The sequence below is a fragment of the Oryzias latipes genome, chromosome 2, assembly GCF_053564925.1.
Source record: "Oryzias latipes strain Hd-rR chromosome 2, Olatipes_Hd-rR_3.1".
Lineage (NCBI taxonomy): Eukaryota > Metazoa > Chordata > Actinopteri > Beloniformes > Adrianichthyidae > Oryzias > Oryzias latipes.
Window position 1 is genome coordinate 39,017,369 of NC_136238.1, and position 21,554 is coordinate 39,038,922.

The following is a 21,554-nucleotide window of genomic DNA, read 5'->3' on the forward strand; positions in this document are numbered from 1 at the left end:
TTCAACAGATTTTCATATGTGTGAGTCCGTTTTAAGAGTTTCAAACCCTTATTCCTATTCTTAACTGCTATCTTGCAGTCTTCAGTCCACCATGGAACATTTTTCCTCGTCATAGTTGCTTTACTTCTCGGAATTGTTTTTTGCGCCGCTGAAATGATTAAATTTCGAATTTTCTTTTCCACTTCTTCAGCCGTACTCTCCATACTAATGTTTGAACATTCCTCCTCACACATAAGAGTAAATTCATCCCATTTTGCTTTATGAAAAAGCCATCTTCCTTCCTTTCCATTACTTGGTGGTTCTCTATCACCACCAACCCTAGAGAACACAGGATAATGGTCACTCCCCATTGTGCTGTTGTGTACATTCCACTCACTACCCCCTGCCAAAACATTTGAGACAAAAGTAAGATCTAGTACTGACATATTCCCTGTTCGGACATCAATTCTTGTTCCTCTCCCATCATTGAGACACACCAAGTGTAATTCATCCATCAAATCCTCCAATACCTCACCATTAACATCTGTCACCTTCCCCCCCCATAATGTGCTATGTGCATTAAAATCCCCACAAACAATGACATGCCCATTGTCTAGATGAATAATTGATTTAAGAAGACTGAGATCTAACTTTTTGCATGGATTATAGTAATTAACAACGTTTATTCTCCCCAGACCAATATAAATTTCAATGCCAATAAATTCTTCTTGTGTTCCTATCTTAATCACCCTGTAATTGAAATTATTTTTTATAAAGGTGGCACAACCACCCCCACCTCCCTCTGCTCTATCACACCGGATTCCCGTATATTGGGAAATTCTAAAATCTAAATTTGGCCTTAACCACGTCTCTTGAATACATATAATATCCGGTTTTTGATCCAAGTCATCTCTACACTTTTTCAATTCCTGTCCATTTGCCAATAAGCTCCTTGCATTCCATTGAAGTATAAGAACCATTTACTATCCCACACTTCCCACCTCCTGACTAGACTGGGCACTAAGGTTATTCCGAACCTCTTCCCATGTCAACTCATTGATGTCCAAATGGTTCGCTGCTGCTTTTACAATGATTTGTATTCTTTCTGTTTTTGATTTAGTTTCCATCGTTGCATTTATAACTCCAGCTACAAACGTGACCAGTTCCTTCAAATCTATCAAAACTCTCCCCTCAACATTCCTGTCCTGTATACTGTTTGGCACCTCGTGTATGACTCCTGCCTGTCTATCAGAACTTTTACCAACCATTTTAACTGCATCTGCATATGAGATTCTATGTAGTACTCTGGTTTTTTGAATATGAACTTCTCTCCTCATAACCTGACAGCCTGCATATGCAGCACTATGGTCCCCCCCACAGTTACAACACTTTGGTTTCATCTTGTTTCCACAGGACTCATAGCCATGATCTTCTCCACACCTAGGACACCTCTGCTTGCCTTTACATACAGCAGCAGTGTGTCCAAATCTCTGGCAGTGAAAACATCTTATGGGTTTAGGAACATATTCCCTCACAGTATAAGACATGTATCCCAGGGATACTCTGTCTGGCAGGCTCCTTCCCATAAGCTCCAACAGTATTCCCTCAGAATCCCTCCTCACACCATCCCGAAAAACACTTAATCTCCTTGCTTCTCTTATTTCTGCCCCTCGTAGGTTAGCTTTAAATTCCGTAATAGACATTTCCACAGGTATGCCCCAAATCACTCCCCTCCGCCCCTGACCTCCTAATCCTACCTTGCTCATACTAACAATTTTATGTTTCCCCACTTCTCTCATTTTACAGGCCCTGTCCCTCTGCTCCTCACTTCTACAAACAATCAACAGGTTCCCATCTCTCAGGATTTTAGCAACTTTAATGTCCCCCACTTGATTCTTCAAGATAGTCGTCAATTTTATCGGGCTCAAAGTACTTAACCCTTGTCCTTCAGAAAATCTCAAAATGACTTTATAGCCATCCCGTCCTTCTTCATCACTGTCAGTTGACATCACTCGTCTTTGTTTTCTAGGATCAGCTCCATCAAAACTATTTCCTCTCTTTTCCCTTCCTGTTTCAATCCCAAAGCTCATCTCCATACTATCCTCACTTTCACATCCCCCGTCATCTCCCCACTCCTTCCCAGTCACAACACAGCTGTGCCTACCCGTCACCGCCTTAGCGTCCATCCTCGATTTAGCCATGTTTTTTTCGGCCGGCAGCCAAGACCGACTGCCCACATGTATTTCAACCTGTCTAACACCTTGCTGGTGAGAAACCTTTTTAAAAGGCATCAATCAGGACTATACCAGCTGATATTACTTTGCACTAATAGGGGGCAGGTTAACCTTCTGAATACTGACAAACTCCAGCTGCTTTCTTGGCTTGCCAGACCTTTTTACCCCTCCTTTTCTTCATGTGTTCAATACTTATTCCCTGTGCCATTTCACTTTATTACACATAACTTCATTTATGGACATAAATGTTTAGATTTCTTTCTATGTGTGCATTACTTGGGTTGATGCCGACATCTGGTGAAAATTTCATGTCAATAGCTCAATTAGAAATATGTTTTTTGAGAGAAATGTTGACGTGTTCAATACTTATTTTCCCCGCTGTATGTGATAACAATGTATAGTGAGCAGTGAAATAACTATTGGTTTCCATTTGTGGCGACTGCTGACTGACATTAGGAATGAGATTAAATAGATCCTGGAATTTAGCCTGGTTTGGAGCAGGCTAGCTCCTAAGAATAAATCTCAGTGGTAATTTATACCATAACAAAACCTCCTGCCCCCTATCCAACTTTAGTGCAACTGGATTGGGGATCAATTGAGCCAGGATCACCAAGATATCCTGGCATAATCCCTTATCCTACTTTTGTGCAACAGGCCCCAGACTAAACAGCTCAGTCTGTGTTCATGTCAAAGTCCATCAGCTGTTCATGAAGAAGCAGATCCTCTAACACTCTGATGGTTTGGTGTTTGCAGAGGTCAACAGGTCACACAGAGAATCCAGTCTGCAGCCTCCAGCTGTGGCTCCATGAAGAGTGACCGGTCCAAACGTCCTCCTCTAAACTTCAGAATTGAACCAGGACCTTCAGACTCACAGTAAGAATCAGTTTCTAGTGAACAAAGCAGAGTTCAGCTCTCAGCAGGAACAACAATGTTCTCATCAAGAACATCAGCTGATCCATCCAGGAAGGTCAACCATCTGCTGTGAGCGCTTTAGGCCTCACAGTTGGACAACTCTTGAGGACACAAAGCTCAGTCTGTGAGAATGAAGCAAACAGCTGAACTTTTCTCTGAGCTCAGTCCAGATATCAGCTCCAAAAACAGCTAAGGCATCATTTAGACCTTCAGATGGACTATATCTGCTCTGGTTTAACCTGGAAACACATTTGCTCACATTCAGCACAGTCTGGATCCCAATATCTGAGTCTGAAGATCAGAGAGGATCTGCTCCATGATCAGAGTTAGTCTGGAACTTCCCACTGACTGCTTTGATTGTTGTTCACTAACGTTTCTCCTTAGTGTCCACAGAGAGAAGAAGAGGAGCGGACCCCAGTCTGCAGAAAGAGCCAGAGCTGGTGAGTCAGAGCCTGATCATCTGCTGATGGATTCTTCTGGAAACATGTGGAACACTCATGAAGGAGCTTTCTTCTCTGCTCTTTCAGCAGATGTTGGTCTGCAGGAGATGTTTGGAGAACATCAGATCAGTCTGAGGAGCAGAAGTGAACATGTGGCTGAAGGAACTGAAGAAGCAGGAAGAGAAACGCTCCTCAACAGGGTCTACACTGAGCTCTACATCACAGAGGGACTGAGACCAGAGGCTCACACCCAACATGAGGTGATGCAGCTGGAGACCACCACCAAGACCAACAAGCTCCATGGCACTGCAATCAAGAACCCAGACATCTTCAAAGTCCTCCCTGACCAACACAGATCCATCAGAGTGGTTCTGACCAGCGGAGTTGCTGGAGCTGGAAAAAGCTTCTCAGTGCAGAAGTTCACTCTGGACTGGGCCGAGGGCTTGGAGAACCAAGACATCAGTGCTGTGGTGCCTCTGTCCTTCAGGGAGATGAACTTGATCAGAGATGAGCAGCACAGTCTTCTCACTCTGATCCAGCTGTTCCATCCAACACTCCAGAAGATCCCAGCAGAACAGCTGTCTGTCTGCAAACTTCTGTTCATCTTTGATGGTCTGGATGAAAGCAGACTTTCTCTGGACTTCAACAACAGTCCGCTGGTGTCTGATGTCACACACAAGTCCTCAGTCAACGTGCTGCTCACTAACCTCATCCAGGGACGTCTGCTGCCCTCTGCTCTGGTCTGGATCACTTCCAGACCTGCAGCAGCCAATCAGATCCCTCCTTCATGTGTGGACAGACTGACAGAAGTCCGAGGCTTCAATGATGCTCAGAAGGAGGAGTACTTCAGGAGGAGGTTCCCAGATGGAGAGCTGTCCAGCAGAATCATCTCCCACATCAAGGGCTCAATGTCTCTCTACATCATGTGTGAAGTTCCAGTCTTCTGCTGGATCACTGCTGTGGTTCTGGAGAACTTGCTGACCACAGAGCAGAGAGGAGAGCTGCCCACCACCCTGACTGACATGTACTCCCACTTCCTGATGGTCCAGACAAAGAGGAAGAAGAACAAGTACCAGCAGGAACATCAGACAAGTCCAGACAGGGAAGTTCTTCTGAAGCTGGGGAGGCTGGCATTTGAACATCTGGAGAAAGGAAACATCATGTTCTACCAAGAAGACCTGCAGCAGTGTGGTCTGGATGTCACAGAGGCCTCAGTGTACTCTGGAGTTTGTACTGAGATCTTCAGAAGAGAGTGTGAGATCTTCCAGAAACCGATCTACAGCTTTGTTCATCTGAGCGTTCAGGAGTTTCTGGCTGCAGTCTACATGTTCCACTGTTACTCCAACAGGAAGGTAGAGGTCATTGAGGACTTCCTGAAGAACAACATGGAGAACCCATCCCTGGATGAGTTTCTGAGTAGAGTCATGAAGAAATCCCTGCAGAGTCAAACTGGACACCTGGACCTGCTGGTTCGATTCCTTCATGGTCTCTCTGTGGAGTCCAACCAGAGACTCTTAGGAGGCCTGCTGGGTCAGACAGAGAAGAATCCAGAAACCATCCAGAGAGCCATCAACAACCTGAAGGAGATCAACAGTAAAGGAGTCTCTCCTGACAGAAGCATCAACATCTATCACTGTCTGATGGAGATGAAGGACCTCTCAATTCATCAGGAGATCCAAGAGTTCCTGAAGTCAGAGAACAAATCAGAGAAGAAACTCTCAGAGATCCACTGCTCAGCTCTGGCCTACACTCTGCTGATGTCAGAGGAGGTTCTGGATGAGCTGTACCTGAACCAGTACAACACATCAGATGAGGGTAAACGGAGACTGATCCCAACTGTGAGGAACTGCAGAAAGTTCATGTGAGTCCTGAAGTGATTGTGATGATAAATCAGATCAGTGTTCAGAATGATTTACAAAGAATGAAAGGTTTGAAAATGATTAAAAATAAAAACATGAAAGAAGAAAATCAGTTTGATTTTAACACTCATATGATCATTTAGCTAAAGAGCAAAGAAGGATCATATTTGTCCAAATGAAATCCAATCCAGAATCTTCTGAAATCAAATCAAATCAAATCAACCTTTATTTATATAGCACTTTTTCGACAACAGATGTCACTCAAAGTGCTGTGCATAAAATACAATAAAATTTAAAAACAAGATGACAAGACAAACCGTGCGACAACCCCCCCCGCAAAAACACACCCACACACACACACATCAATAAATAAATAAATAAAAAAGTGATAGAATGATAGAATGTGGAGACCTGGCTTTGTCCAGAGGTGGGAAAACGATAGTTTGGGGACATGTCCACACCAGCGACCCCCCAACCCAAGTTCACGGAGAACACTACCACAGAACCCCCCAGATCCGATCAAAAGAGTCAGACCCAGGAGATCCCACTGCAGCGACCCCGCTCACTGAGAAGGGTCAGTCACCGATGTGGAGGATCCCTCAGAGGAAAACACTGGAGTGTAATAAAATGTAAAAGGAATAAATTAAAATATATATAAAACATGGACAAAAAACAAATAATTACATAAACCCTAATAGGCATATGAAATAGTAAGAGCGTCTTAAAAATTAATAGAATAAATAAATAAATGTATTTACATACACATATAAAACTAGTTAAAAGAAAAATAAATTAATTAAAATATTTAAAAATAATAATAATAATAAATTAGAAAAAACAATACTAATAATAAATAAATAAATAAATAAATAAAAATAAAAAAATTAAAAATCCTAAAATTCAACTAAAAGCTAAATTAAAAAGGTAGGTCTTAAGCCTTCCTTTAAAAACATGAACAGACTCTGCGGCCCTGAGGCTCTCTGGGAGGCTGTTCCACAGGCGAGGTCCGTAAAAACTGAATGAGGCCTCGCCGTACGTTTTTGTTCTAACTTTTGGGATAACCAAAAGGCCTGTATCAGAGGACCTCAGGGTCCGCGAGGGCTCATACTTTAAAATCATGTCAGATAAATATGAAGGCCCGAGACCATAAAAACATTTGTAAACCAATAAAAGAACTTTAAAATCAATCCTGAATTGCACAGGGAGCCAATGCAGCGATCTTAAAATCGGTGTAATGTGTTCCCGCCCCCTGGTCCTCGTCAGAACGCGTGCTGCTGAATTTTGCAGCAGTTGAAGATTTGCTATTCTTGTTCTGGGAAGACCAGAGAGCAGGGCATTACAATAATCCAATCTGCTGGTAATAAAAGCATGCATTAGCACCTCTGTACTGGCAAGAGAGAGAAATGGGCGGACTCTGGATATATTTTTTAGATGATAAAATCCTGTTTTTGTGATGTTTTTAATTTGTGGGATAAAATTCAACTCAGAGTCAAAAATGACACCCAGGTTTCTCACACACTGAGAAGTTTTGTAATTCTTTAGTTTAGATAAAACTACCTCTCTCTTGTCTTCAGAACCGATCACTAAAACCTCTGTTTTGTCCTGGTTTAGCTGTAGGAAGTTCTCTGCCATCCATGACTCAATGTCTAAAATGCATTTTAAGAGTGTGTTGACCGACTCTTCATCATCAGGAGACACAGCGATGTAGAGTTGAGTGTCATCAGCGTAGCTGTGGAAACAAACGCCATGCCTCCTGATGACGTCCCCCAGTGGCAGCATATATAGATTAAAAAGTAGTGGGCCTAAAATTGAACCTTGGGGGACCCCACAGTTGATGTCGAAGACCCTTGAGGAGCAAGTATCCATACTTACATAAAAACTTCGATCTGTGAGATAGGAATAAAACCACTTTAGTACAGTACCAGAGATGCCCAAACCTCTCAGTCTGTTGAGTAAAATACTGTGATCTACAGTGTCGAAAGCAGCACTGAGATCCAGTAGTACCAGAACTGAGAGTTTCTGACAATCCAGGTTACATCTAATATCATTTACTATTTTAACAAGGGCCGTCTCTGTGCTGTGGTTCGTCCTAAAACCAGATTGATATTTTTCAAATATGTTATTTCTAATTAAAAACTCATTAAATTGGAATAAAACAGTTTTTTCAATCATTTTACTTAAAAATGGTAAGTTGGATACTGGACGATAATTGTTATAGTTGTTTGGATCTAAATTACTCTTCTTCAGAAGAGGCCTCACCACTGCCGTTTTAAAGGCAGCAGGGAAGACACCTGTCTGAAGAGAGTAATTTACTATATTTAAAAGCTCAAACTCAAAGAAGTCATAAAATGTTTTCAACAACGATGTGGGGATTGGGTCTAAAAGGCAGGTGGTTGGCTTTAACTGGGAGAAAACCTGACCAAGTCCCACAGCATCAACCAGGACAAAACTTTCCAGTGTTTCCTCTGATAAATACAATGCTATAGATTCATTAAAAGCAACACCTTTTTGAATTAAAAGAGTAGATCTAATAGCATTGATTTTACTCCTGAAGTGGTCTGCAAAACTCTCACATACAGCATCTGAGGCTGCTATGGAGGAACTTTGAGAGTCTCTTTTAGTTAAACTGTCTATTGTTTTAAAGAGAACTCTAGGATAATTTTTGTTTTGTAAAATTAAGTTTGAGAAGTGGAGGGTTCTGGCTTTTTTTATTGCATGACTGTACCTCGTTAGCTGTTCTTTAAAAATTTTGCGATGTACAGTTAACTTAGTTTTTCTCCACTTCCTCTCCGCTCTCCTTCATTCGCGTTTCAAGGCTCTGATTGGTTCTTTCTTCCATGGTGCTGTAGCTTTAGTTTTCAACGTTTTAGTTTTAAGTGGAGCTACAGCATCAATGGCTGACTGTAGTTTGTTGTTAAAATGTTCAACCATAAAATCACATGATGCAGGTAAAATATAAGCGGGAGTTTGATGTAAAATATTGATAAAATTTGCAGCCACATCAGGAGTTATGTATCGTTTCCTCACAGTTCTCGCTGGAGCTTCCTGTCGAGTAAAACTGGTGATATTAAAAAATATACAATAGTGATCTGACACAGCCATGTCAACAACAGAGGACACACTGCAGGACAGCCCATGAGTTATCACCAAGTCTAGAGTGCGCCCCCTGCTGTGAGTAGGCTGTGTGACATGCTGTGTGAAATCCCATACAATGCAAGAGGTTGAGAAACTCCTTTGCATGAGCATCACTATCTTTATCAACATGTAGGTTAAAATCACCAGTTATTAAAACTCTACTATATTTGGAGTGTATTAAAGATAAAAATTCAGAAAATTCTTGAATAAAACAGGAGGGAGGCTTTGGTGGTCTGTAAACAGTAACACATAAAATAGATGGGCTGTTAAAAGAAAATGCATGATGCTCAAATGAGGAGTAGCTATGTAGCGTGATTGTTTTGGTTGCAAATAAGCCACGAGCAATCGATGCAGTGCCACCGCCTTTTTTATCTCCCCTGGTAGAAAATAAAAAGTTAAAATTTAGTGGGGATGCTTCAGTGAGAACAACAGAAGCATCAGCACCCAGCCAGGTCTCTGTTAAAAGAAGGCAATCTAAATTGTTGTCTAAAATGAGCTCATTCACGATAAAAGATTTGTTTAAAAGAGAGCGAATGTTTAAAACAGCAAAGTTTAAAACAGTGTGTGTGTGCAGATGGATTGATTTATCTTTTTTGTCCGGTAATGTGTGAATGTGATGAAGATATCTAATTGTGGATCTGGTGGATCTGAACTGGGGATGTTTGTGAGATCTGCTTGTTATGTGAACTGGAATTTGTTGTGTGATAACCGTGGTTTTAACTGAGGATGGATGCCAGTGGTCCAGTCAATCAGAGAGCAGTTTAACAGAGCGGAGTGTGAGTTCAATGTTCATGGACAGAAGTTGAGATCCTGTTTGGTTTGGGTGGATGCCGTCTGGTTTAAAGAGATTTGGTCTATTGAAGAAGGTGGTGAAATTATCAACATATGGAATATTATTAGAAAGGCAGTGTCCTTTAAGCCAGATGTGAAGTTGTCGCAGACGGCTGAATTTAATGTCTCCAAAGCGGGGAGATGGAAGCGGACCGGAGATGATGCACTGTTTGTCCAGCTGCTTGATGGAGTGGATGAGAGTGATGAAGTCCTTCTTGAGGGTCTCAGATTGCTGAAACTTTAGGTCATTCACTCTTGCGTGGACTATTATTGTGTGTGTGGAGGGGTTACGAAGGGAGAGCTGGTGGGCAGAGTTGGTGATGTCTCGTATGAGGGCGCCTGGGTGACAGAAGGTGCGGCTCCCGTCAACACGAACATGCCTGACCATAGAGGTTCCCACGACGAAGGAGCCAGGGGGGTCCCCGCGGCCGCGAGATCTTGCCGCCGAAGTGAGCGGGCCCGTCGCTGCAGGAGAGCAAGCGGGAGTTGGCGTTACACCTGTTGCGCGAGCCGGGGAAGCGGCCGATGAGGGGGGCGAGCCGCCAGGAAGAGGAGAGGTGGCGGCGGTCACCGCGACACCTGCCGCGGGGGGAGACGCAGCGGACTTTGAACCTGACGCCCCGGTCGCGACCGCAGATGGAGAACCCGCATTGCTTGCTGATCCCACAAAGACGTGGGTTACGTTCGGGCGGCGGCGGCTGTCAGGGCGTCTACTCACTGCGTCCCTCAGTAGCTGTCGGCGTTTGGCGGACGATGAACCTCCAGAGGCAGATGGCGGGCGGCTTTCTTTCTCGGGCCGAGAAGCAGCGACAGGGCGATGGTTTTCAGCTTCCAGAAGAACGTCGTCAGATGTTGGAGCCGACAGAACATCATAGCGGTTGGAGAGAAGGAGCCCATCACGGTCCAGGGGTCTTTTCCTGCGGCACACCACCTCAGACCAAAGCGGTTTTGGTGTGGAGCTCGAGGAAGGCCGCGGCGAGGTGTCAGGATCCCAGTGAACCGTGTCTTCCACAGCCGCTTTCAGGGAAGCAATATGCATGGACTGTTGATGGACCAGGTCCAGCAAAGAGTTCAACAGATCATTCTTTGACCTCAACTCATCAGAGAGTTTCTGGATGTCCTTTTTGAGGTTAGTGATCTGTGTGTCAGGGTTTGTTGGTGCAGTCACGGCAGTGGAGGTGGACGCAGACGTAGCGGCGGCAGCCATCTTGGAATTCTTGCATTCCACTGCAAATGCAGGTGACGACAATCCAGGTCAAAGATTAGCTTGCGTCTTGAAAGGTTTGAACACAAAGCAGACGGTCCAGAATGAAAGGATGTTTTCATTTCCACAATGTCAGTCATTCTAGAAGAACATTTCTAAAATGCTCTTTCTTCTGCTCGTTATCGTCTTTCTAGAGAAATCATTGATCTGTGAATAAAACAGTTTAATGACTAAAAGAAGAAACTGAAGCAGAAACCCATTCTTTCTTCTGATCCTTTAGGTTCCTTTGGTTTAATAGTTTGGCTCTAGAACCATGAGAACCATAATGTTCCTGAAGCCACTGTGTGAGCTGGCGGCCCGAGCTCTGCTCAGACACACAGTTCTCCTGAGTCTGTTAACCGCAAATCCCAGAGCGGCGGGGTGGATTGCAGTCCGAATTCTCCCACACATAACAAAACAACAAAACAAACATGTAACAAAGCATCCTTCCTCCTCTCAGACACAAGTTAAAAATCAGGCATCTCTGCTTAGAGACACATTTGCTCGGTCCACCGGCACCCAAGCCCGGGCCGCGCAGGGTTCAGACGTCACAGGGCATGAAGCGCTCCTCCCCCGCACCCCCCTTTGTGAGGGGTGTAAGAGAGCGGAGAGGCGAAGAGCCAGCGGGGCGAGAGCAGAGCGGTGCTTTGCACTGAGCATCCTCAGAGCAGCCGGTCGGTCCTGTTTGAGCTCCAAAGCTTTCTCTCAGAGAAACACCGTCTATGCATGACGTTAAACCAGAGCATAAGTGACACACGATCGAAATAAACTGTCTACATGAACAACGATCGGATCAACAATCGGTATAACCCATCTATCTCGATCGGAAAGAAATTTTGATCCGAACGAGACTGATCGGGGCAGAGTATTTCGAATGGCGTGTTTACGTGACGCATTTGTCTTACGATCAGGCATTCATTCTGATTACTTTTGTCCATGTAAACGCAGCTAATGTTTGATGTGTGTGTGAACTGTGAGGAGCATGATGACAGTTAAAGGTCAGAATGATGTCAGCTTGGTCTCCTGAGGCTCCTGTGAAGAAGATTCGTGGCTTTTAATGAGACACTGAAGTATCAACCTACTTTTATTGGAGTAAGACACTTTTCTGTTTCCTGTTGAAGCTCCCCCCCCTGGCCTCTTTCTCTGCTGACCTGATGGAGTTTGTCCGTCCTGCCTGAAATTTCTGGTCCCTGCTTGTCTGAAACTCTCCACCATCATCCCAGTTCCCAACAAGTCCCCTGTCACAGGATTAAGTGACTCTATACCAGTCACCCTGACCTCTGTGGTCATGAAATCCTTTGAACGACTGGTGCTGAACCACCTGAAGTTCATCACAGACCCTCTCCTAGACCCCCTGCAGTTTGCCTACAGAGTAACAAGTCAGTGGAGGTCGCAGTCAACATGGCTCTCCACTACATTTTGCACCACCTTGACTCTGCAGAGACCACAGGTCCTATTAATGGACTTTGGCTCTACATTTAATACCATCGTCCCACAGCTCCTCCATCACAATATGTCCCAGCTCACCATGCCTCCCTCCACCTGTCAGTAGATCACCAGTTTGACTGACAGGAGGCAGGAGGTATTACTGGGACGATTCCCATCCAGCACCCAGATTGTCTCCCCACTGCTCTTCTCCTCTACACCAATGACTGCTCATAAGGAATCCCTTCTGTGAAACTCCTGAAGTTTGCAGACGACACCACAGTCATTGGGCTCATCCGGGACTGTGGTGAGTCTACATACAAAGGAGAAGTGGAGTGGCTAGTCCTCTGGTGCAGCCTGAACCACCTGGAGTTGAATCCACTTAGAATGGTGGAGATGACAGTGGACTACCCCACCCCTTCCACTCACATTTCTCAACACCACTGTCCCCTTAACAGACTCAAATAGGTTCCTAGGGTCTACAAGACCGTAACCCTTGTGCTATCCTCGGCACTTTAACATTGGGAGTTGGGTCATCTAGACCCACTAGACAGTGCGCTGAACCTTTTTTCTTTAATGATTTGTGAATCATTAAACCATCACTGGTGTCCATGGATTACATAAAATCTTTCCACCTTTATCCACCTTTGTCATGGGAGGGATAACACGTCAATGTAAGGGTGGGGTCATCTAAGATTGCACAAGGGTTAACCCTTGCTCATATTGTCTCACTCCAGAAAAAGGCTCAGCAGAGGTTGTACTTCCTGTGACAACTCAAGAAGTTCAACCTGGCTCAGGAGCTGCTGACCATCTTCTACATGGCAATAACTCAATCTGTCCTGACCACATCTGTCACGGTCTGGTTTGGATCAGCATCTTCACATGACAGGAACAGACTACAGAGAATCATCAGATCTGTTGAGAGGAATATTGGTTCCATGCCTTCCCTCCATTCAGCATCTGGTTAGCACCCATTCAGCGATTCGAGCTGGAAGAATTGCAAAAGACCATCATGGACACTACCTTTTCAGCCTTCTCCCGTCAGGGCGGTGTTTTAGGACAATGTGCACCAAACCCACTCAGTACAAAGTCGGCTTCTTCCCCCAAGCCGTCACTCTTGTGAACTCCTGACCAGTCACAGAGTATATAACAGAAGAAGTACTGTCTGTTCTTTTACAGGAACTTTATTACTTTTCTTAACTCCATAAACAGCAGCTGTCACATGCCCCCCCCCCCCCCCCACGCTTCCTGCACTGCAGGAGCTCAAACACACCGGTTTCTGCACACACACCTGCAATTTAGTACTATTCGGGCGTGTCTTCTTTCCCGTCCACACTTCCCTCCTTACCGTTGTCATGCTGCCCTTTCCTACATCCTCCTACATCACAAAACAACACCATAGGGCTCACCGTATATTTTGGAGAAAATGTAGGACTTTTAAGTGTGCTTTATGGTCGTGAAAATACGGTGTATGCATCGTACTTGGCCATTAAAGCTGATTCTGATTCTGCAGACAGTTGTTCATGGATCTGTCAACAAAGAGAGCTGCATGTTAGTCAGTGACTGCACTCATGTTCACACCCATGCTCCAGCTGATCTTGAAGGAGATGTTGTCATGGAAACAAGTTTTTTCATAGCAGTAAGAAGCTCATCTTCAGGATCAGACAGGAGAAGATGCAGATAATGTTCTTGAAAATGGGTCTGCCATCTGTAGAGTTTGATTGTAAAAGAACAACAATGCTGAGTCATCATTCCACAGAGAGTTTAGAGGAGCAGAGAAGTGAAGAAACACTTTCATGTCAGCCAGCTGGTAACAGACCCGCCCCCATGTACTGTTTCCATGACAACATAAACAGCTTCAAGAAAGCATCAAGTACAGATTTAGAAAAGTCACATTAGTCTTTTTCTACCAAGAAGACCTTCTGGAAAGTTCTGCCTGAAAGTTCCAACTGGAACTTCATCACAACCTGAATTAATCATAAGATGACCTGTTTCTGTCTTTGTTTCTCTTCACAGAATTCCAACACGATGTGGACTCTCAGAGACTCACTATGAAATTGTGGCCTCAGCTCTAAAGTCCAACCCGTCCCACCTGACAGAACTGGACCTGAGCAACAACAACCTGAAGGATTCATCCATGAAGGTTCTGTGTCCTGGACTGGAGAGTCCAAACTGCAGACTGCAGACTCTGAGGTCAGAACATTGAAGCTGCTGGTTGGTTCATTTCTACATTTGTAGTTCTTCACTGAAGCTGAAAGGTTTGGATTCAAAGATTTTCTGGATTTTCCAGAAATTCAACATCTTTGATTCTTTGAAGATTCTGCAGTGGAAAAAAACAGCTGCTTAGATTTTATTTAGAATAAAAATGTTTCCATGGCAACAAAAGGTTCAGCTGTTGAATCAGTTGACAGATTTATGAGTTTAAAGAGTCAGAAAACAAACAAGAACTCAAACTAATGACTACAACGGAGTTTTAGGGCCACGGTGAGGGAAAAAAATTCTGGCCAACATGACGAGATTAAAGTCGTCATGTCGACTTTAATCTCGTCATGACGAGAAAAAACTCGACACAAAAAAAAATGACGAGAAAAAACTCGACACAAAGTCTCGAGAAAAAACTCGTCGTGTCGAGATAAAAGTCGAAATAAAGTTTCCAGATTAAAGTCGCAATGTTGCGCGAGAGAAGTGAAGCTGAGTCTTCCAGGAGTATTCAGTGTTATGGCTTATGTTAGTGAGCCAGTGGCTTTGTATTTAAGAGTTTACGACAGAGTTTTATGGCCACAAAAAAAATAATTTTATTAGGAGATAAAAACTTGTAAATTTACGGGAAAAAATTCATAGATTAACAAGGAGAAAACACCGAAGTTGTCTGTTTATCGGAGCCTAGTTTGAAGATGAAAGATGTGGAGCCTTTTGTGAAGCTTCATTTCCGGATTACAGGTTTAAAACAGAGAGATTCTGAGCCTTTTGGCGACTCAAAATCAGATTATTTTCCGTGTAGCAGTCTTTCCGGGGTTCGGCGTCAGTAAAGCGGACTTTCATATGTAAAATAAGGAGCTCAGAGACACGTTTGGGTGTAGTGGAACGCTGCAGCCTTTATTCTCCTTTTCATTCACATAACCTGAAGTTTATCTGTCACCTTACGTCATGAACCTGTCATCCTAACGCCAATGCGGAAGTAAACAGTGTTACATACGCCCACTGCTGCAGATGAAGCGACCCGTTTGATCATTAAAAAACAAGGATGAATGAAAATAATTAGCATTACAACGTTGAAAAAGTTGAAAAAGTTCATTCATTCATGAAGTGAATGAATGAAAAATGAATGAACGTTGAAAAAGGCAAAAAAGTGCTTCTCCTCCTCAGACGGAAGCATCACACAAACATAGAGATCTGGTCTATGGTGGAGGAAGAAAGGATTCAAGCGAACAGCTGCAGGGACACCCGATGCCTTCATCCGGCTGCAGAGATCCTGCAGACCAACCATCAATAAATAAAACTTTAATGAATCATAAATCAATCAAATGAGCCTCCAGACATTTGGAACGTTATCAATAAACATTCAGCTCACCTGTTCAACAAAGTTTAGTCGGTCTGCTCTGCAGCTCTGCATGATCACTTCCACAATAATCTCGTAAATTTACGAGTTTTTTTCTCTCGCGCACAACATTGCGACTTTAATCTCGAAACTTTATTTCGACTTTTATCTCGAAAAGACGAGTTTTTTCTCAAAACTTTGTGTTCTCGTCATGACGAGATTAAAGTCGACGTTGGCCAGGGCCAGAACCGTGGCCCTAAAACTCCGTCGTAAATGACAGACTAGTCATCCTGATCAAACCTGCCTGAAAGCTGACCGAGGTCAAAGTTCAAATCAGACACAGCAGAGCATGTGAGCATGTACATGTACACACACAGACACAAGTGTGAGTGCAGACTACCGAGGAAAATCAAAGAAAGAAGGAGAGTTTTGGTGAAGAGAAAAGAAAGAGTTGAGTACATCTGCAGAGGCAGATCTGTAGCTGCATACCGGTTTAATGTCAGGCAATATTTTCAAGGACCGCCGTCTACCAGGTTGAAGTTGCTGCCTGATGGTTTATTTTATTTTATTTCCCAGTTTCTTTAAAATCTAATTTTCACAATAAAAGTGGCTATACAGTGGCACAGTGATTAGCGCTCCTGCCTCACATCAAAAAGGCCCCCGGGTTCAAGTCCTGGCTGGGGGACCTGAAACAGAACATCAGTGGGGGACTTTTCTGTGTGGAGTTTTGTGTTCTCCCCGTGCATGCATTGGTTTTCTCTGGGGGGCTCCAACTTCCTCCCACCATTCAAAAAATGCAAAAAATACGTGCCGGCAAGATGCACAATAAGAGTGTTTGAGATCACCCAGGTGAACGCAACTCTGTGCAGATCACCTGGTGTGTGACTTATGTTTTTGTTTTTGCTGCAATGCCACCTGTGAATAATCACAAAGACTTAGCAGGACAGGGGTGCAGGCAAGGCGCCAACCTACGCGAACGCAGCTGGATTTTTTGGACCAACTGACTGTGAGCTGCCCTGATGACTACAAACCAATGCATTGTGGGAAAAGGTGTCCTGACAGTTCTTGTAGTTAAAGTGATTAATTAAAATACATTAAAACACCTATTGAGCAGAACCAAGGGCCAAGGACAGGGACCAGAACCCACACTGCAAGGATACAGACACCCCCAGGCTCAGATGTGATGTGATCCCTGGCTTATGGTCTTGCCAAAGGACTCAGGGATCCCTCTCCATGAGAGGGACCCGCCTGGCTCAAGAAGCCAGCACCCAAGGTACATGGCCCCCGTTGCCGAGGGCCCAGCACCCCCTGCCAGGGATAGGGCAGGGGACTGATGGTCTGAGGTCCCAACTTCCCTGTGAAATGTATGTGAGTGTGTGTGTTTGTGAGCGTGTGTGTGCATGTTGGAGTGTGTATTTTGAGGGGTAAAGAGTGTGTGTACTCAAGGGTGCAGTTGATGGGCAGGGGCACTGAGAGGACATTTCCTGATTACTTACAGTGCTGTCCAAACCCCCAGTCATGATCAGCTAGGCTGAGCAGACCCAGATGCTGGAACTCGGAAGGAACACTGAAGAATGAAATGGATAATTAACAGATTTATTGTTCGAGAAGGTTGTGATGATGGGACCAGGTAATGCACCATAGAGGGGCAACGAGCTGGCACTGAATGCTGAAGAAGGTTCCTCTTACGTAGAACTGGCAGGTGATGAGGTTGGTGCCAACAGCTGGGTCCAATCTGAAAAGCAGAGCAGAGAAGGGAGGGGGGAGGAGAGGACTCCCGGAGGCACCATGACACCCCCTCCCCACCAAGGGGCCCTAAGTGACTATGGTGCAGTTAAAATTGGGAAAGGGAGACCTCTAACACAACAAAATACTACGTCTTGCTGGAAAGGCCACAAAATCAGATTTTAGTATCGTCAAGGCTTTTCCATTGTGGACAACCCCCAAAGTTGGAGAGGCAATTGGATGATCTTTAATAAAAACCCGAAGTCATAAGTCCAATATTGTGAGAGTGATGGGCATAACCGAAACATCTGAATTAAAGAGGCGGGTGATTGGTGACAACGATCACATTCACAATTAATATCTGGGTACATCCGAGAGAGTCGAGATTTAGTCCAATGTCTTCGGTGCAAAATCTTACAACGAAATAATCCGTGTTTGGCGCACAATGAGAAGCTATGAACCAGCTATTGAAAAAAATGGCCAGGTTTCACATACGTACTGCTAATCTAGCATTTCTTAAATGAAAGATTTAGATTAAATCAAAATCAATTAGGTTCTAAATCATCATGTTTTTTGGTTCCATAAATCAAATTGATTTTCCAACTGTCAGTTCAATCTGCATTTCTGACATGCATCTTTTAAAATATATTTAGTAATTAACAATTCAGGATGATAAATGACATTTCAATTCCTTGTCTGTTTTAAATTCATTTTAAAGCCATTTCTAATCTATTGCATTTTCATTTACCATCAAGATTTTGGTTCTAAATCCAAGAGAAATTGCTAAACAGTAAAAATGTAATCTGTCTTCTATCAGGGCGGGTCCCACCTTACTGAATTTACCAAATTCCTGAACTTCCAGCTGCATCACTGCTCCTGAACACGTTTTTTTTTTAATCTGATTGCAGGTTGAAGAACTGCAGTTTGTCAGAGATCAGCTGTGAAGCTCTGGTCTCAGCTCTGAAGAAAAACCCGTCCAATCTGACAGAACTGGACCTGAGTAACAACAGAAACCTGCAGGATTCAGGAGTTCTTCATCTGTGTGGTTTTCTGGAGAGTCCAGACTGCAGACTGCAGACTCTGAGGTCAGACTTCATGTTTCAGTTGTGTTCAGATCAATATGATAGCAAAGTTGTGTTGACACTAAACTGCAGACATGAGGGATCATGCCCTTTATCTCTCTGCTGGGATCTCAAATACTAAATGCAGAGCTTCGATTCCTGGGTGTGGCTAAATAAGCATGTTTTCCAAAGATTTAAATTTTTACATGATTGTATCCCAGTTTTTTTTATTCAGGAAAAGATTAAGATGAACAAAATTAAGAATATACTGGGTATATTTTAACAATATTTAATAAAGAACTAAATGCTAAATGCTATTTTATAGTCAGTACGCTGCCCCTCAGAGATCAGTGGTCTAGAGCGTCAGAATATCTCAGTCTTAGGCTCCTTCTGAGGATGTTCCTCTGTGTGGATCGCTTTCCATGTGAACAAGAGTCTTAGAGTCAGAAACTGGACTTTAATGTTCATTCAATGTTGACACTTAGATTTAGATAAATGGATGGTACTTCTTTTATTGTCACTGCTACAACATTTCAAAAAGCACTCTTAGGTAGGAGCATCATTTATCCATCAAAACAACAATTGACCTTGAAAAGGTCAATTAAAAAAGGAAAATAAATAGTGCATTATTCATAGAAAACAAGCCATGAGAACCAATTGTAAACTGGTAGAGAAAGGCACTAAAAAGAAACTTTGAAAAGAAAAATAGAATAAAAGGAAAAATAAATATAATTAAAGCTGCAAGCGGTGTTGTATGGCCCGCAGATGCAACCCGCCTTCCACGTCCAAGTTTTACGCACCACGGCCGCCCTCCACACCCTTACCGACCTCACCGCCCTCACCGGCCTCACTGCCCTCACCGCCCACCTTTGATCAAGACTAGTCAAGGCTGCATTTGCTAATTGTTAATCATGCTAATCATGCCAATGTGGCCTAAAGTACTAGCTTTGCGATCAGCATCATCAACTGTCTCAGAAAAACACATTGCTCAAAATGCTAACAATGCTAACTATGCTAGCTATGCTTATGTGGCTAAAAGTGCTAGCATTGCGATCTGCATCATCAACTGTCTCAGAAAAACACATTGCTCAAAATGCTAATTAGGCTAACTATGCTAGTTGTGCTAATATAGTTAAAAGTGCTAGCATAGTTATCAGCATCATCAACTGACTCAGCAAAACACATTGCTCAATTGGCTATTTAAGTCATGAGTTGTTAAAAAAAACACTTTTTTCAAAATGGTGGCTTTTCTTTTGATTTTATCTTCAAAGCAACCATTTTGTGTTTTGGTCGCCTGGGGATGAAGTTTTCGTGTTTATGTGGCGCTAAGGGGGCTTTTTTTTTAAAATGCAAGATGGCGGCTTTTTCCCAAGGTCAAAGGTCAACGACACTTCCGTGGTGTTTGTAGACTGGAGCTGGCAGCTAGTGTGTGCAATTGCGTGAAAATCGCTCAAACAAACGTGTCCTTTTCCCATTTCATTGGAAAACACAAAAATCGGCAATTCTCAGAGTTCGCCACAAATGGCCGCCAAGCAGCAGGTCGTGTGGCCGTTCCATAATGATTTCAAAACATCTTTGGGATATCCCCAACACGTGTGTTTTGGTTTCGTAACTGTATTTTGAAGTACATGTTTTTCAGCCCATTCATTTTTTTCTACGGGATCGCTGGCTGTGATGTCATCGTCTTCGGTGGGGTGACGTTGACTTTGTGAAAAATTCATTTTCAATTTATCCCAGGTGTGTGCACATTTTGGTGACTTTTTGAGCATGCGGGGGTCACATTTTTGCTGAAAGGCGCCGAAATCGTTCCACCTGCGAAAACAATATGGTCCTTGCAGTGAGTGACTGCTGCTGCGGGCCGTAATAATAAGGTGGACAAAACAAAAATGTTAAAACTGTTCAAAATTTTTGATTTACCATTATTGTATTTTTTTGTTTAAATAATATTTAAAATACAAGAACTTGTAAAAGCATTTGTTGATTAGTTTTACACAGTAATAGAGTTTGTGAATTTTAATTTTGTTTTATTGTCATTGACCTGTTTTTCCATTTCCAACCTGTTTTTGGGGTGAAAGAGTTTTTATTGTTTTAAAGCAGAACTTGGAAATTGCATTTTTGCAATTCATGGAAATTATTTATATTGAAAAACAAAGGTAGAGATTTTCTATTGTTTTATGCTGCAATTATAGAGTTGGTAACAGTTTCGGTGCTCTGTGAAGTGGGGGTGGTATCTGGACTGCACATGCATCTTCAAAAAACACTGAGCACAAATTCTTTCTGCCATTGAAAAGCCGCTGCCGGCTCTGCTTTATTTCACGTCCATGGCGGAGGACCACTTCCGCCAACAGGAGTGTTTATTGAGGCCCGGGTCGCCCCGGGTGCGTCCTTGAATGACAACAAAACAGACACCCCGTGTGACCCAGCCATCCTGCCATGGTGCCTGCTTCCAGATCTGCAATTCCTGTCCAAGATATCCGAGTCCACTGATCCTATGCCCTGATGCACGCACTGTTCGAGTCCTGTCCATGGAACAGGGGCCACCAATTGCTCAGTTGTGGTTAAGGCAGCCAAGATTTGGAAATGTCACCCCCATTACACAGTTCACAGCAGAGCATGAGACACGGATGTTGCATTTGTGTTGTACCACTTCAATCTCAAGCTGTGGTAAGAGTTACCGTTTGCAGATGTTGAACTACTAGTTGATTAGCATGTAGCCTTTGGGGTTTTTCGCAGTTAGCCTGTGGGTTTCAAGAAAGTTTTCAACACATTATGTGTGTTGTTTGAACTTTGCTGTTTTCAATTGTTCAGTGTGAAAATTTGAAGTGTGAATAACTGTTGCCAAACAAAAGTAGCTCTCTAACTGTTTCATTATGCAAAAGTAGCTCAGTGAGCAGAAAAGGTTCGAGACCCCTGCTCTCAAACAAGAAATTCAAATGAATGGATAAAACAAAAAACGATCTATCGACCGGCCCTAAGGCCAGATTTAATTACACACCAGGCTGGATGTGGCCCTCGAGCCTTGAGTTTTACACAAATATCCTAAAGAATTTTTGGGACCAGAAAAAGGAATTTTGGGAGCAGCAGAACCAGCAGAACCCCTTAGACTACCAGCAGAATCATCTAAAAGCAGACTTGCCAGAGTTTTTCCTGGTACTGATCCTGTGTAAAATGT

General features: G+C 43.4%; 1 protein-coding gene across 3 annotated transcripts in view; it reads left to right on the top strand.

Annotated features, from left to right (window-relative positions):
• LOC101155012 (NACHT, LRR and PYD domains-containing protein 12) overlaps positions 1 to 21,554 on the top strand; it is a 211,805-nt gene that overhangs the window by 11,178 nt on the left and 179,073 nt on the right. For all 3 annotated transcript variants that reach the window (XM_078934134.1, XM_078934145.1, XM_078934183.1), the window contains exons 4-8: positions 2,967 to 3,086; positions 3,510 to 3,565; positions 3,653 to 5,426; positions 14,075 to 14,251; positions 18,230 to 18,406. In XM_078934134.1, coding sequence (XP_078790260.1) covers positions 2,967 to 3,086; positions 3,510 to 3,565; positions 3,653 to 5,426; positions 14,075 to 14,251; positions 18,230 to 18,406 — 2,304 coding nt within the window. The remainder of the gene's footprint in view (positions 1 to 2,966; positions 3,087 to 3,509; positions 3,566 to 3,652; positions 5,427 to 14,074; positions 14,252 to 18,229; positions 18,407 to 21,554) is intronic.